Source organism: Bactrocera tryoni, chromosome 3 (assembly GCF_016617805.1).
Source record: "Bactrocera tryoni isolate S06 chromosome 3, CSIRO_BtryS06_freeze2, whole genome shotgun sequence".
Lineage (NCBI taxonomy): Eukaryota > Metazoa > Arthropoda > Insecta > Diptera > Tephritidae > Bactrocera > Bactrocera tryoni.
This window is the reverse complement of record NC_052501.1, coordinates 23,865,152-23,881,808: the sequence shown is the minus strand read 5'-3', so window position 1 is coordinate 23,881,808 and position 16,657 is coordinate 23,865,152. Positions and strand designations below refer to the sequence as shown.

General features: G+C 36.9%; 1 protein-coding gene across 4 annotated transcripts; it reads left to right on the top strand.

The window, feature by feature from the left end:
* The first annotated feature begins 949 nt into the window (after nucleotides 1–949).
* On the top strand, nucleotides 950–10,926 carry LOC120770398 (proton-coupled folate transporter-like). Of its 4 annotated transcripts, none has more exons than XM_040097832.1 (10): nucleotides 950–1,477; nucleotides 4,191–4,759; nucleotides 4,855–4,964; nucleotides 7,871–8,021; nucleotides 9,242–9,425; nucleotides 9,491–9,677; nucleotides 9,745–9,880; nucleotides 9,946–10,082; nucleotides 10,151–10,497; nucleotides 10,566–10,632. In XM_040097832.1, exons 2-10 carry the CDS (start codon nucleotides 4,501–4,503, stop codon nucleotides 10,630–10,632), a joined length of 1,578 nt encoding a protein of 525 aa, XP_039953766.1. In that variant the 5' UTR covers nucleotides 950–1,477; nucleotides 4,191–4,500. The 4 variants fall into 4 exon arrangements, with proteins under 4 accessions (XP_039953766.1, XP_039953767.1, XP_039953765.1 ...); XM_040097833.1 differs by lacking the exon at nucleotides 950–1,477 and adding an exon at nucleotides 3,040–3,058; XM_040097831.1 differs by lacking the exon at nucleotides 950–1,477 and adding an exon at nucleotides 3,880–3,913.
* Nucleotides 10,927–16,657: the final 5,731 nt, after the last annotated feature.

Below are 16,657 nucleotides of genomic sequence, written 5' to 3'. Positions count from 1 at the left end.
CATATTTTTTTCCTTTTTTTTCAGATGCATGTAAAAGTATTCCACTGCATCAACCCACTCCTACGATTTCAAAGATACCCCAACGGAAGTTGTTTAAATATCAAGAGCTAAATACTATAGATAAGTGACAGATGTTATAAACAAAACAAGTAAGGAAGGGCTAAGTTCGGGTGTCACCGAACATTTTATACTCTCGCATGATAAAGTGATAATCGAGATTTCATTATCCGTCATTTACATATTTTTCAAATATTTTTCATCGGGGTGTTAAGAAAATATTATATATCGAATTTCATTGAAATCGGTAGAGTACTTCCTGAGATATGGTTTTTGGTCCATAAGTGGGCGACGCCACGTCCATTTTCAACTTTTAAAAAAAGCCTGGGTGTAGCTTCCTTGTGCCATTTCTTCCGTAAAATTTAGTGTTTCTGACCTTTTTTGTTAGTCGGTTAACGCACTTTTAGTGATTTTCAACATAACCTTTGTATGGGAGGTGGACTCTATAGAGTTTGGTTTCCGAGATATGTACAAAAAACTTAGTAGGGGGCGGGGCCACGCCCACTTTTCCAAAAAAATTACGTCCAAATATCCTTCTCCCAAATGTGATCCCTTGTGCCAAATTTCACTTTAATATCTTTATTTATGGCTTAGTTATGACACTTTATAGATTTTCGGTTTCCGCCATTTTGTGGGCGTGGCAGTGGGCCGATTTTGCCCATCTTCGAACTTAACCTTCTTATGGAGCCATGGAATACGTGTACCAAGTTTCATCATGATATCTCAATTTTTACTCAAGTTACAGCTTGCACGGACGGACGGACAGACAGACGGACGGACAGACAGACAGACATCCAGATTTCGACTCTACTCGTCACCCTGATCACTTTGGTATATATAACCCTATATCTGACTCTTTTAGTTTTAGGACTTACAAACAACCGTTATGTGAACAAAACTATAATACTCTCCTTAGCAACATTGTTGCGAGAGTATAAAAAAAACAGTGGATATAATTTTATCGCTCCTCTGCGTAATTGTTATTTCCTGGTAAAAAATCGGGTATCAGTAAAGAACGGCAACAAATTCATTAACGCTCGCAAAAACGAGAACTAGAGAAAATATGATTTAAAGCCAACACGCGCACGAACCAACGATGATAGGACAACATTCAACCGAAGTAGAAACTTTTGCTGTCGGCACACACTAAGCAACAATATGGGAAAATAATGTGTAAAAGTGGGATGGCTATATGCTTCACGCGCGACTGTACCAGCGAATTGACAAAAGCTAATAGCAAAACTGTACTTTTTTATATCGGGCAACCACACACATCGGTGAATAAATACGGACGTTGCGCGGGTAATGAATCACGTAGGCTTAAATTCTGTGTGAAGCACCTTTATTGGGTTGGGTGTAGGTGAAATTGCAGTTACATTTGAAAATAGAAAATGTCTCGTGCTGGAATTTGAAATTGAAGGTACATATATTATTATGGATGTTTAATTTAAAAAATAATTAATTTGAAATAAAATAATTAAGATTAAATTTTTTCTAAAATATTCGTAATTTTTATATTTAAAATATTAATTGTTTAATAAAAAAAGGAAAATTTTATTTCAATTTAATTTTGAAATTGAATTCGAAAAAAATATTTTACATTAAAAAAAAACACTTGCATACATATTTTGTAGTTCGCAAAGTTATAAAGAAAAGAAGCTTAAGGCAACCATAGAGTCATTTATCATTTCTTTGGACAGTTTCTTTTTTTTTAGATTATTTCGCTTATATCTTTATTTATTGTTGTGTCATTTGATGCATTTAGACGGTGATTTCCAAAAGTTCTTATCTAAGATTCGTTAAATTTAAATAATTTTTTACGTTATGTGTAAGAATTTTAAATATAACCTCAAATATATTAAAAAAAAAATTAAAATTGCGTAACATAAATAAAAATGTAATAAGCAATTAGTTCCTAATTCGATTTCATGGTAATTACCTACAAAAGTAAATAGTTTTAATACTAGTTTCGAAAAAAAAAAATAATAATGAAATCAAAACCTGATCTAATTACTCAAACAGCGTTGTGGGAAATTCCTTCAGGTGCATAATGTTTGTAAGTGTTGAATGGTGTTTACGGCAAGTTTTCAACCTCTGCGCCTACATTACCTTAGCAACAAAATGTATAACTTTTAAAAGGTACTAAGGCCATTTTATCAAAAAAAAACATTCATATCCCAAAAGCCTATGATGTATTATAAGGGTTTTTCAAAAATCTTTCTGTTATGTATATGAGGGCTAAATAAATTATTGATCCGATTCAAATCATTTTTGGCATAAAAGAATACTATTCGAATACTCCGAATTTCTAAAATATATCTCACAGATTGATCGATATTTTCGATAAAAAATTTCTCAATTGGAACCTTGATCCACATTTTCTCTATCTAAGGACTTGTAGTTTTGGTAAGATTTGGACACTTTTTGGTCAGACTCTAAGCGCACTATTTGAGAAAAGTTTTATCCCGATACAATCTTTCGTGTCTGATTTTGGAAAGTGAAAGAATCAGATTCAGTTATACGGAAAGTAGGCGTGGTTGTAGTCCGACTTCGTTCGTTTTCGCACTGGAACATAAGAAAATGAAGAAACATTATATACAAAATTTGGACGATATCTGTCGAGAAGGTATTGAAATTGTATGCCTCTGGACTATTTAACGGACCCGTTATATATGGAGTGAGCGAGGTTATCATCTGATTTCATCCAATTTTACAGTGTCGGTTAAAATGCTGAAGGGAATTATCCAAAGCGAATTTGGATATTTACCTTAAGATATGTACATTTAACTTACTTATTAAGAGCGTGTGCTTAGAGTTTAATGGTATTTTGTGGGTGTGACAATGGGAACGATTTCGCACATCTACTAATTCGTTTTCACTTTTTTTTTGCCCAGGAACACGTGTACCAGAGATAAATAATAGGTGATTCATTTTGAAAAATTGGAACCCCCTGATCCCGTAGCCAATTTCCAGGAGGACCTCCGAAAAAAGTCGTCTGGCGGTGAGTTAGATTTTTCTGCTTGAAATTATCTCAACTCCAAGTTCCAAAAAAATGTATTATTACTATAGATGAATGCAGGTAAGGATCGAAGGTATCAACATTTTTATCAAAAGCCTTATTCATTCGACTTTTAAGGGGCATACCTAGAGTGACTACCAAAAACCGTCGATTTTTGGGAATTTAAAAATAGAACTACTGCATCGATTGCTTTGACATTTTCAAGATATATTCATATATATTGCAAGATATATACTTTCGCGTAGTTCCTAGGTGGAAGAACACACACTAATTTTTTGAAAATTGTGAAATGAAGAGTTTTTGAATTATACAAGATCTTCGACGGCGCTAAAATTTTACATTTATTGCTCTACGTTATGGTCTTTTATAATTTTGCGATTAAGTTAGGCGTTTACGAGCTACATGCACGGCGACAAACATCAAACCGGTAGTCGAAAAAGTCTTTTCGTATTTTGTCAATAGATGTCATTGTAGTCGTATATCTCCAGTGCTACCAATCACATTGTATCATACTATATAGTGTTGGAAAGGTGAGATTTTAAGCTTCATTTAACAAAAAATTAAATTCGGAAAAGTTGAAAAAATGTTACAGCTGTTCAAAAATGGGTGAAAATAATTAAGAAATTCGCTATATTTTGAAATTTTTGTATAAAAAAGAGAAGCATACCACGCAAGTCACCAATGAAATTTGTGAAGTCTAGGGAGACGATGCTGTATCAGTTCGTGTAGCACAACAATGGTTCGCTCGCTTCCGTTCTGGAAATTGCGAAATTTCGATTTACACAAATGGAATAATGTCTGTAGCGGAAAAATGGCAAAAAGTGGTCGACCGAAATGGTACATATTTATTTATTTATTTATTAGTAAAATATAAAAAAATAAGTTAAAATTTTATTAAAAATACGAAAAGACTTTCTCGACTACCATATATATACAAGTATATGTATATATGTATATTTTTATTTATATAGTACACTTCTAAATGTCATTCTTGCAAATTTCACCAGGTCAAATGTACCGATGAATCAAAAAGCACGCACTTCGATATCAATCGGTGCACCCAAACATACATTAAAAATTTCTTATCTCACTTTCTTTCAAATTTATGCGGCAGGGAATCACAGCTGGTAAGCTTGTCCACTAGCCACCGATAAAATAATCAAATATAAACAGTGTGGGCGCTGTTATCAAAACTAGTATTGCATTGATTTTTATGGTCGCCGGTAGTGCCATAAACCGGTGATAAAAACCAATGAGAATTTCGAAAACTAAGAGAAAGAACGAGTGAAAGTGCGAATAAAGTGAAGTGGCTATCGAACAAAAAACGACAATAATTCAATTACTTCTAACAAAACAAAAGCAAAGTACATAAGTGCCACTTGTTGATTAGTGATTAGAAATACGTTTACTTAAAACGAACAAAAATGCGAAGAAACGAGTTCGAAAACAGCACTTACAATGCACAAAACACGCCTTCCGCAGCGGTTTATGTGCAGAATTCAACTTCCGATCCCACAGTCAATCCATACGAGCGCACAGAGGTGGAAGATTTGAATAGCAGTCAGACTATTGTCACCGATTCAGATACAGTTAGCAGCACACAACAACAATTAAATCCACTGCGACGCATTTTCATATTGGAACCGCCCATATTTCTTCTGAATTTCGCCACATCACTAACATGTAAGTTTGCCGCGGCAGATATTTGCTAATAAAAATGGACTGCATTTTATAAGTGTACAACAACTGCAACAATGTCTGATATTTAATACTTTCAGCGGTGGTATTTACCAATCAATTACTTTATCAGTCCTGCAAAGTTACATTTGGATACACCGAAGCCGAATGCGAGCCAATGTTGGGCATTTCAAATGCAACAATAAATCATGTAAGTAAATAAAAGAATTTGAAATATGAACATTGATAAATAAGGGGGTGTTCAGACTAAATTTTATTAGTTTTTTCTGGGAATTAACCAAATAGCCGCGTTAAGCTTAAGCAAATAACGACAAACGATATTAATCATTAGGCCGAATCGTGCTGGCTAAACTTGAATGCTAGGGGTGAAGTGAACAGGTGGATAATCATCTTCGGGTTTCCTCAGAGGTAGTGAAAGAATGCCTTGATCTATTGATGGATCGAATATACTATTTCACAATGAACCTGCAGTGGGTTCCAAGACCTAGTAATATTGCTAGTAACTGCGAAGCAGCTGAATTAGGCAGACCACCTAAGACTTTAGACTTCGATAAAGAGAGAATAATATACTTTCAGATATTTAATCGAGCAGAATGTTATAGATAGCGCTGAGTCTCGGTGGAATCAATCACTAATATGCTCAACGAGTAAGCAAAATCGCACATCTTGACTATAAGGTAGCAGGCTAATGACGCACAGTCCAGCAGACTACATACACCATACAATGACTATTGTAGAAGCTGTGGAAGGTAGGAATATAGAACCATTTTCTAGGTGACTGCAAGGCTTAGTATGGAAAAGAATCGCAACTATTGGTCGAGGGTTTCTTGACGATGTCTCGGAGGAGGAGATTGCGCAAATAAGACTTTTTCTATTTATGAGCTTTGTCAGAAGGATAGATCAAAGAGGGAAAAATGAAGTAAGAGGATTTGAGTTCCGCCAGTTTCGCAATGAGCCTCCTAACAGCCTATATGCGTCGTCACACATTCTCACTATGTCAGTTAGTTTGGCGAACTAATAAGCTCCACCTAGACCACTTTTGGTGCTTAGCGGTACCAGATGGAGTATTGTCACGTAGTCTTGGAGTAGTAGTCATCCCTTAGGAGGCCAGCGCTTGGCGCGAATTTCAATGATATCGCTTTTAATGTCTAATATTGTGAAGTTTCCAAATGATTAAAGAGTTGCCGTGCCATTATGCCATTGGGAACTTCGCGTATTTCTGATCTACCGTTTTCCCTGTGACTTTTGCAGTTTTGTACCCAGCTAAATCGTTCCTGATCCTGTCTAGAGCATTATTTAGACAATTTTACCAATATCGGTTAGATTTCTGGATTTTAGTGTGATCTTCTTCTTCTTTACTGGCGTAGAGACCGTGGTCTGGTTTGTAACTCAGTAAAAGACTCAGCCAGTATATTTTATAGAGTCCCTGAACTTTCCTTCTGGATGCAAACTTCTTGGCAAACCCCTTATTCAGGGTATACAAATTTTTGGGGAGAAAACCCCTAAGAAAGATATTCTGGATACGCATCTGTCGCACTCCCGATAATAGAGCTATGTTCTCATTTCAATAAATTCGCGTTTGTGAACAACAACAAAAATATCGATATCACGTAACAGCAGTAACGGGTGAGAGCGTGTGAATTCCTGCTTAAGGTCGCCAAAACGCTTGCCATTCTCATTCAATGCGTTCATTTGTACCGGGGCTCTTTTAATTGCCATTTTTTTTTAATTTTTATATCAAAAACTGATAAAAGAATGATGCATTCGACAATAAACACATGTCGCAAACTTATCATTCGGACTATTTTTATGCATTTGAATTTATCTTTATCTATTTTTATGTTTGCGAATATTTTACGCTTATATCAATATATGAATGCATATATTGGGGAAAAAGGTGAAACCCCAAGCACATATGTACACAATTATTAAACCTCAAATATTGCCAAATAATAATGGATGAGTACATCCGAGTGTTGTTTTTGCAATAACAGTACTCACCCGCTTAATTGACTAGGTAATTGATTTCTTACTTGAGCAATTTTTTACGCACAAAAAAAGTATTCAGCATATTTTATATATTATTGTACATTGGATCACGTAAGCGGTGTCTACGCCAGTAAAGAAGAAGGAGGTTTGAAACACTTCTTCTTCTTTATTGGCGCAGACACCGCTTACGCGGTTATAGCCGAGCTAACAACAGCGCATCAGTCGTTTCTTCTTTTAGTAATGTGGCGCCAATTGGAGATACCAAGCGAAGCCAAGTCCTTTTCCACTTGATCCTACCAACGGAGTGCAGGTCTTCCTCTTCCTCTTCTTCCCTCGGCGGGTACTGCGTTGAATACTTTCATCCATTCGGACGACATGACCTAGCCAGCGTAGCCGCTGTCTCTTAATTCACTGAACTACTATATATCACTGTTGACGTAGAACTCGTACAGCTCATCGTTCCATCGAATGCGATATTCGCCGTTGTCCACCGGCAAAGGACCATAAATCTTCCGCAGAACTGTTCTCTCGAAAATTCGCAACATCGACTGTTGTTATCGTCCATGTCTCTGCACCATATAGCGGAACGGAAGTAACGAGTAACTTATACAGTTAGGTCTTTGTTCGTCGAGAGAGGAATTTACTTCTCAATTGTCTACTCAGCCCGAAGTAGCGCCTGTTGGCAAGACTTATTCTGCGTTGGATTTCGAGGCTGACAGTGTTGTTAGTGTTAATACTGGTTCCAAGATACACAAAATTATCTAGGACACTGACGAGTGCCCACGTTCACTACCAGACCCATTTGCTTCGCTTCCTAATATCTACCAATCTATTTGTTTTACACCAATGGTTTGTTCGTTTCGCCACTCTCCAAAAGCAGACGATTAAAATGGTATTACCCACTTCATTGCTTCCCGCTTATCGAAAAAATATATGTATACTATATATATTTATATTATATAACAAAGCTATCGTTAATTAAAAGTCAAACTTATCGTGATTTTGGTGATTAAATCAAGTATTAATTAGTTAAAATTTCTGGTGTTTTCTAGCAAAAATTAACAGAATTAAAAGCGATTAATTACAACTCGTTTTTTGCTTTTGCAGGACATCGAAAATCAAGTGCAGCCTTATGTCTCACACATAATATTAGCCAATTCATTGGTTTCCAGTATTATACCCGCAGTACTAGCGCTTTTTATTGGCGCGTGGTCGGATCGTTTCGGACGCCGGCCGGTGCTTTTGATTTCACTTATTGGTAAGTAATTTTTTTGACTTCACTATCATTAGGAATAAATACTTAATTATACATTAAATGTGCTCCCGCCAGTTCGGAGGGTTATCTGAAGGTATGCGCTCCCAAGTTTTTAAGTTTTGACCTTCAAAATGCAGGACAGTCAAGAAGGTAATGTTGAGTTCTTTCCACCTAATTTTCTTCCACTCAGCTTCTGCAAATGGCGTCTGGTAATATTTCCAACCTTACAGCATGAACGCCAATAGGGTAATGACCTGTTAAAGCTCCAAAACTAGGAAGAGGCTAGCCCTACTGAGGACAATGAGATCACTAGATCATGTACCGATATCGGCCCAACACTGGGCAAGCTCCCGCGAAGCCCAGCTATCTAGTAGTAGACACAAGAGAATCTGGGATCCCCAACCAGCTCCTTATCACAAAGACACTTGATGCTACTGATAGCGAGGTTAGGCACTCCTCGACCAGTCCTGTACTCACTGTAGATGAGTTCAAGGCTAGTATAGTCGCTCTGCTTCTCCGAAAGAGGCTGCATTCCGGAGCAGATGATCTGCTGCTACCTTAATGGCTGCAACTTCGGTTTGAAAGACACTGCAACAGTCAGGAGGTTTGAAGCTTAGGTTGATCCTGACAGTAAATCCATCCACCAACCTTCCCTCTCAAGCTTTGACCCATCCCTAAAGAGTTGTTCAGGGAATCGCCTCAAATCTTGAGTATCATAGTTTGCTTACCTCTAACGAGACCATTTCTCGAAGCGAGTTGATTAAATTTTTTCGGATTTTTGTCTAATTTTTAAAACCTGGATAAGATATATTAGGTTTGCCACTGTTTTTAACACCCAAAAGGAAACGTCAGAGACCTTATGAAGCATATTTATAAATAATCAAGGAAAGTCGATTTAGCCGCGTCCGTCTGCTTTTCTTCCGTCTGTCTGTATATGTACATATATTCGAACTAAACCCTCAGTTTTTGAGATATCGAATTGAAATTTTGCTTATTTGTCGGAATGGTTAATATCGGACCACTATAGCATATAGCTGTCATACGATGAACGATCGGAATCAAGTTATCTGCAAGAAATCTTTCGTGTCTATATAAAATGGTTCTTAAGGCTAATAACGTTGTATTTTAAAGAAGCGACGCAAAACTCGGAATAGCAATGCAAGTTCCCGAAAAAATTGTATTTAATATTTTTTCTCACACTAACCAATGCTCTTTATTTCTAGGTATTTTCCTGGGTTATATTGTCAGCTTTATTTTGGCCATGGTCTCCGCTGAATCTCCCACTAATCCATGGCTGTATGTTATCGCACAAATTCCCGCGGCAGTGACTGGCTCTTCCTGTGCTGTTATGATCGTCTGTTACTGTTATATCGCCGATGTGGCGCCACCACAATTAAAGGGTCTCAAGTGAGTAAACATGTATAAGTGATACATAACCTGGTTACCTAACTGAAACTTTTCTTCACATATAGAATGGTCTTGAATGATGCTGCCATCGGTGCTGGTTCCGTCACCGGCACACTGGCGGGCAGTGCACTCTTCGCACACACTAGCATGCAAGTCGTATTTGTCATTTCGGCAGCAGCAATACTGCTAGCCTTCGTATATATCTACCGCGTGAACGAGGAGAGTTTGAAGGTGGCGCACACAACGCTGGGTGTAAGTTACCACGAATGCGACAGTTTCTTTTGCATTTCTAATTACTTCTTTCGTTTTTTTTTTGCAGTATAAACTCTGCCAATTCTTCAGCATTAATCATGTGATTGATCTGGTGCGCACCTGCGTTGCCAGACGTGCCAATTACATGCGCACTTTCATCTGGTTCTCCATGATCGCTTTGATCATAACCAATTTCACAACGTGTAAGTATTTTTGAAAGTTTACCGTTATTTCTTATGAATTTTTTAATATTTTTTCCGCATTCCAGCTGGTGAGGGCAACGTATTCTACTTGTTCTTGCGCGCCAAATTCGATGTGACCGTGAGCCAGTACAGTGACTACAATTCGATTAGCGATGCCATACAAATTATCGGTGGCATTATTGCTGTTATTGCATTCAGAAAGGTAAATATATTTAAATTTAGAGCAAAAAATACAACAAATTATACAACAACAACAACTTTTGTTTGCAGTATTTGCGGCTGTCTGTCGTCAGCATGGCCATGCTCTCGCTCCTCTCCGCGGTTGGTGAGAGCACAGTGCGTGCCGCCGCGCAGCAGTTTTGGGAAATGTACCTCGCCACGGCGCTGGGCTTCATGTCGGGCATTATTGCACCCATGTTGCTGACAATACTCGCCTTCGTCACGCCCACAAACGAAACCGGCAAGGTGTTCTCCGTCACTACTGCGCTGCAGACAATCACACCGCTCGGCGCATCGCCGCTTTATACGAGTGTTTACGATGCCACACTCTCCTCCTATCCGGGCATGTTCAATATTATCAGCGCGTTGTTGTATTTGCTTAGTTTTGTGCTCGTTACGTAAGTATTTTATATATTTTATTTAATTTGTGTACTTTAATTCACCGTTTTTTTCATATTTTTTGCAGTGTGATATTAATAGTATCGAAACGCAAGGCGATTACCGTTAGTCCTCCAATTCCATCCAGAGTATAATATGCAATGTTAGCATTTATTAGGGTGTGTCGAGATTTTACGAATGTAAATGTACACATAGAATGAACGAGGTATCTACTCTCTAGTATTATAAAACATTGGTTGCCTTCAAGCCTTGCTGTAGTTGGTAAAATGTGTTCATAAGCTCTAGTTGTTGTTAATTTATAATATTTTTGTATGTACATATGTATTTAAGTATAATAGCCAAACATATTGGTAAATTCATATACAAATATTTTTATACATGTATGTATATTTCGACATTGTATAGTATTTCACTGAAAGATTTTTGAATTTGTCGTGTATTTAAAAAATATACTAAACTTATTCTGTTGTCATGATATTATAAAAATTAATTATAATACTTCGACTTAAAATACCTTAAACGTTTCACAGTCTTTCTTTTATATTTATAGGAATTTAAAAATAAACAAATTTTAAATTAAATCAACTTATTCTAAGAGTAGTCAAGGGTCAGATTCGTATCTTTTCAATTTTCTAAGTGCCACAAATCGCAAAAACACGAAAATTATTAAAGTCGGAGTATTACACAAGGTTGTTCAATAAGTTTTGTTGTTTGATAAGAAAAACACAATTTAATGATTCAAAATAAACTTTATTATTCAGTATAATCTCCCTGAACATTAATGCACTTGCTCCAACGATCCTCCAATTTGTGGATCCCATACCTGAAGTGAGAATCCAGAGGATCTGCAAAATACGCTTCAACAGCCGTTATGACCTCTTCATTTGATGGAAAACGCTTGCCACGCATATATTTTTTGAGTTCTGGAAACAAATGGAAGTCGCTGGGGGCCAAATCTGGTGAAAACAGTGGATGCTGGAACAATTCGAACTTTAATTCATGAATTTTAGCCATTGTCAAAATGCTCTTGTAACACGGTGCATTGTTCTGATGAAAAAGGATTTTTTGCTTCTGCAAACCGCGTATTTTTTCACGATTTTTTTCCTTCCACTGGTCCAAAAGGTTGCAATAATATTCAGAATTAATTGTTTTATCAGTTTGCAAGTAATACACAAACAAAATTCCTCTCGCATCCAAAGAAACTGATGCCATAACCTTCTTGGCCGATTTCCGGACATGAACTCGTTTCTAAGCCGAACAACCAGGTTCACACCTTTCTTTAGCATCTTGTTTTGAGTCAGGATCATAATGATAGTTCAAAGTCTCATCCACGCTCAAAATCCACTTTATTCTTTCTAAAACGCCCCAAATGTTGCTGAGAGTGTCGCATTCGAATGTGCTTTTATTCTATAGTTAGTGAACGCGGCACCCATTGTGCACATAGCTTTCTAAAACCCCAAATTTCACTTAAAATATGGCTCACACTACCTAATGAGATGTGTAGAGCTTCTAAAACTATCATTATACACATTTAACATTTGTTCGTGAATTTCTTTTGGTGCTACACTTTCGAAAAATAAGAATTTTTTCACTGCCCGATATTCAATGTTTTCTATTGTAAAAAATACTGTGACACGGCGACACTAAATGGACTGTAAACAAATAATGAGTTGACAGATTGAAATGAAACTTCACATACGTTCTTATGAAGAGCGTACCAACAAAACAAAAAAAAAAATTTGGGCTAGTAGCAACGCCCTCTCTTATCGAACAACAAAACTTATTGAACAAACTGGTACTCAGAAAAAACTAGGAAAGATCAATATTTTGGATATTTTGGATCTATTTATTCAGACACGAAAAAAATGGCGGCAGAACTGAAAGTTGACGAAAAAAACCAAGAATCTGCGGCCGACAAACAAAACACGAAAATTTCTGCATGAGAGCTTGCGAAGAATTCTGTTGGATACAATCGGCGAAGATTTGAAGACGCACTCTTCTAGAGAAGTATAGGATCGATTTCAACTGAGTTTGCTGCTTCCAGAAAAAGTATGTGCTTTGAAAACCAAATAAATGGAAAACCATGTTGACTGTTTGATAGTTAGATTAAAAGGCCTTCTGGATAATGACAACGTCGTGTGACGTTTGAAGCTCAAAGGTGAGGTGATCAAGTGATCAAGGCAGTGCCATTGGGGGCAGAAGCAACAGTCAAAGACAACAAGTTACCGGCTACTGCATTGGAAACGTTAAATAACTACGATGTAGACCTACATATATCTCATAATTCATAGTTTTCTTCGCATATTCTGCGCACTTCCTGTGACGAATGCGAGCTCTGAATGCGACACCTCGCCGCTTGAAAACGTGGCTGAGGACGCACATGCTTCAAGATAGATTGATCGGCTTGGCGTTGCTGCACACGCATCATGACATTGAAATCAATACAGAAGAAGTTCTCGAAAGATTCTCAAAATTTGGCCGACATGGTTTTGTTTTGTGAAAATTTTCTATTCAATACACGAACTGAGTACAGTATTATATATTGGAATAAAGTATGCCACCCGCACTTCTACGATGTGTAATTTGTTTTTCAATTTAGTACGATTTGAAGTTTTTCCACCACGATATTAAACCGTATAAAGACTGCTATATTTAATACAATACTCTTCGTGTTTCAAGTAAATATGGGCCGATATATGCAGTATAAAGTCACCCGAAAGCTCGAAAATCTATTTATTAAGTATATGGAGGAAACGTTGACCCGATACAATCCATTTTTGACACACAGAGTAATAGAAAAGGATTTTCTCTGCATTTCAATTGAATATCACATATATTGGCCGATATTTTCGGTCAAAAGTGAACTATAGATACTGTGGTCCGCAAATTCGGTTGGGTTTATGCAATTTTTGGTTATAAGGTAGAATTCTTTAAAGGAATTATTATCCGCTATATCAATTGCTTCCTGATTTGTGTACCGGAAAGTGAAAGGATTAAATGAAATTTACATTTTCACTGTGACATAGGAATATGAGAAGAATGCCACGTGCCAAATTAAGTCGAAATCGATCAAGCGGGTCCAAAGATATGCGATTTCACAAAAAAAGAGGCGGTGTCACGCTCATCGTCCAATTTTCACAGCGGCTTCTATAAAGCCTTCTCATACCATCTCGGGTGTATAATTAAATGTCTCTGGCATATTTAGTTACTGATTTATGGCGCATCTAGTAGTTTCAAAAATATTCATATGAGGAGTGAGCGGGATTATCATTCATTTACATCCATTTTAACACCGTCGGTAGGAGTTGTCATAATATTTGCGCTAGGGCTCTTATTAATTTACATTTCCCGAGAGTCAGGAGCAAATAGGACACATTATTTTTGCAGGCAACGATTAAGGTTTCTAAGTCATCACTCACACAGAGTAGAGTTCAAAGTTTTTGTTTAAATTAAGTACTTAAAAAATTGATTTTATTAAACGATTATCGATATTTTGTGAAAATTCTATGGTTACATGGCTAAAAACTCGATAAGTTTTACGAAAAATATGATTTGTTAATATAAGATGAAAAATTGTGGAAATCATTTTTTACAATTTTTTGTTGGACTGTAACTACGAATAACTTTGAATGAGTTGACTCAGCCAAAAAATGTTCTAGACCTTTTTTTGTAAATCGTTAAATTTCCAAAAGAATAAGTGTTGATTCTCGCTTGCCAATTATTTGTTTGTGTACATTAAAACTCCAAACAAAAAAACATAATTTCCTGTGTTATTTATATGGGAAATCGAAAATTTCGATGAGGCACCTCTTAATATTAATATAAAGAGCTCAGGTCTTACCAGAACTTGTTTTTAGTCATGCCGGATGAGATTTTCATGGTAACTAAGAAAAAAAAATAAAAATTTTTTTGGCCCGCCTTTATATGTATATACATATGTATATATAACCATGTATCTATGTATCTCGATTAGTTTTAGGTGATATATAAAAAAAAACTGCAAAGTATTTAAATAAGAGTTGTGGATTTGTCAAGAGATCGTCTGACCTTTATGGAAAAACTGGAAATGTAAAGGCCAGCCATGAAGAGGGAACAATCACATGTCATCTAAAAAAGACGATAAGCTAAAAAAGACTGTTTTAAAAGGCATTATGTAGATATATCTCTTAGTACAATAGGGGGCAGACTTCAGAGATCTGGCATCAAATTCAGCAGAACTGTAACCAAACCACCAGTTTCAAAAATACACATAGAAAAGAGGTTATATTAGGTGCAAGAAAACACCAAGCGTGATTGATAATTTTTTTTTGTTCAACCCCTTAATACGAAAACGGCAACCATTTAACCACCCCAAAATTTGCATGGTTATGGATGCCTCTCTGTTCATGGATTTGTGGTTTTAAGGTGCTGCACAAGAAATCTGGACTGCGTTAGAATGTTAAATTTGTATAAAAAAGGGTTTACTGAAGTCAGCTGAAATGCTTTAGGCCAAAAAAAAAAAAAAAACAAAGATTAAATAGCGCAAGAGAGCAATGATCCAAAAACATCAAGCAAACAGTTAACGCCAACAAAAGTTTCATTCAGCTAATTCAACATGACTGGAGGTCGCTCTCTGTGGAATAAGTGGACAATTTAGTTGCAAGTTGTCATCAAAGATGTCAGGCTATATACGTAATAGGCAAGTGGGAGATTGGGGCAAGTATTGAATGAACATAATGTTCAGTGGAAAGTAATACGCGAGAGCTGAGACCTAATTGCAACGTAATTGCCAACGGTAGATAAATGTAACCGTCTAATGGCACTACTGCTTTACTGAGGTGTTTTATAGAGAACACCTTAAACCTAAAAGTATGCAAAGAATTTTTACAACTATTGCTCTTAATGGATTAGCTTTTAGGTTTTATAGCTAAATTTCCCATTTACTTGATACCTCCATATAAACCTTTGTATATAGCTTTTAATTAGTAACTCTTATATACTAATATACATAGTATGCGGCAGATTTCGAATGTTTTCAGTGGAAAAATATAGTAAACTATATCACTGACAAAACTCTCAACGAATAAACCATAAATGAGGAATACCACCAACAACAACTCATCAAATTGAAGCGAACGATTGTCGAAAAGCACTCAGATTTACGCCTCTCTACCTTATTATCCAGACCTTAAACAAACGATTAAAATAAAAGCAACAAGTGGGTAGGGCTATGTGCGGGTTCATACATTTTCACACTGTCGGTCGGGGTCTTATAGGCTGTAGTGGCTGTTATAGCTTTAATGGTTAAGAAGATATGTACATTCTATCCTATTAGACACACAGTTGCCCCTTGCTACTGCGATTCCCATTGTCAAACTATAATTTTCTATCTTAACTCAACTTTATTACGAGAATTTACGTTCCGTAAAGAATGTATTTCGCACACTTCGCTCAACTTATGGTCAACATAATCGGCATACCATGACCCATCTTGAGACTCAGCATTCATTATTGGATAATATTCGACCGAATAGATCACGTCCAATACGCAGTGAAGAAAATATAGCAGCCGTACAGCCGAATGTACACGAAGACCGTGGAGAGTAGAATCGGCGCCGTTCGCACCAACTCGGACGGACGTAAGGGACGACTTGGCATATTTTATGTCGAGATCTTAAATTGAATACGAACAAAATACACCTTGTGCAAGAACTGAAGCCGAACAAGCTTCCAAGGCGACATCGCTTCGCTCTATGGGCTGCTGAAAAGTTCCAAGAAGATCCGAGGGTTTCGAGCCAAATTTTGTTCATCGAAGAGACCTATTTCTGGCTCAATGGGTATGTAAACAAGCAAAATTGCCGCATTTGGGACAAAGAGCAATCTGAAGAGATTCAAGAACTGGCATTTCATCCGGAAAAAACAACAAATTGGTGTGGCGACCGGTGGTATCATCGGCCCATATTTCTTTAAATGTGGTGTTGGTGAGAAAGTAACCGTCAATGGCGACCGTTATCACGCCATGATAAACGACTATATGATGTCTGAAAAGCTCGTGATCTCGGCAACATTTGGTTTCAACAAGACGGCGCCACCTTGCACACATCGCAACAGTCAATGGATTTATTGAGAGAACACATCAAAATCGTTTGATATCACACCTTTTTTCTTTTTGTTCGCTTA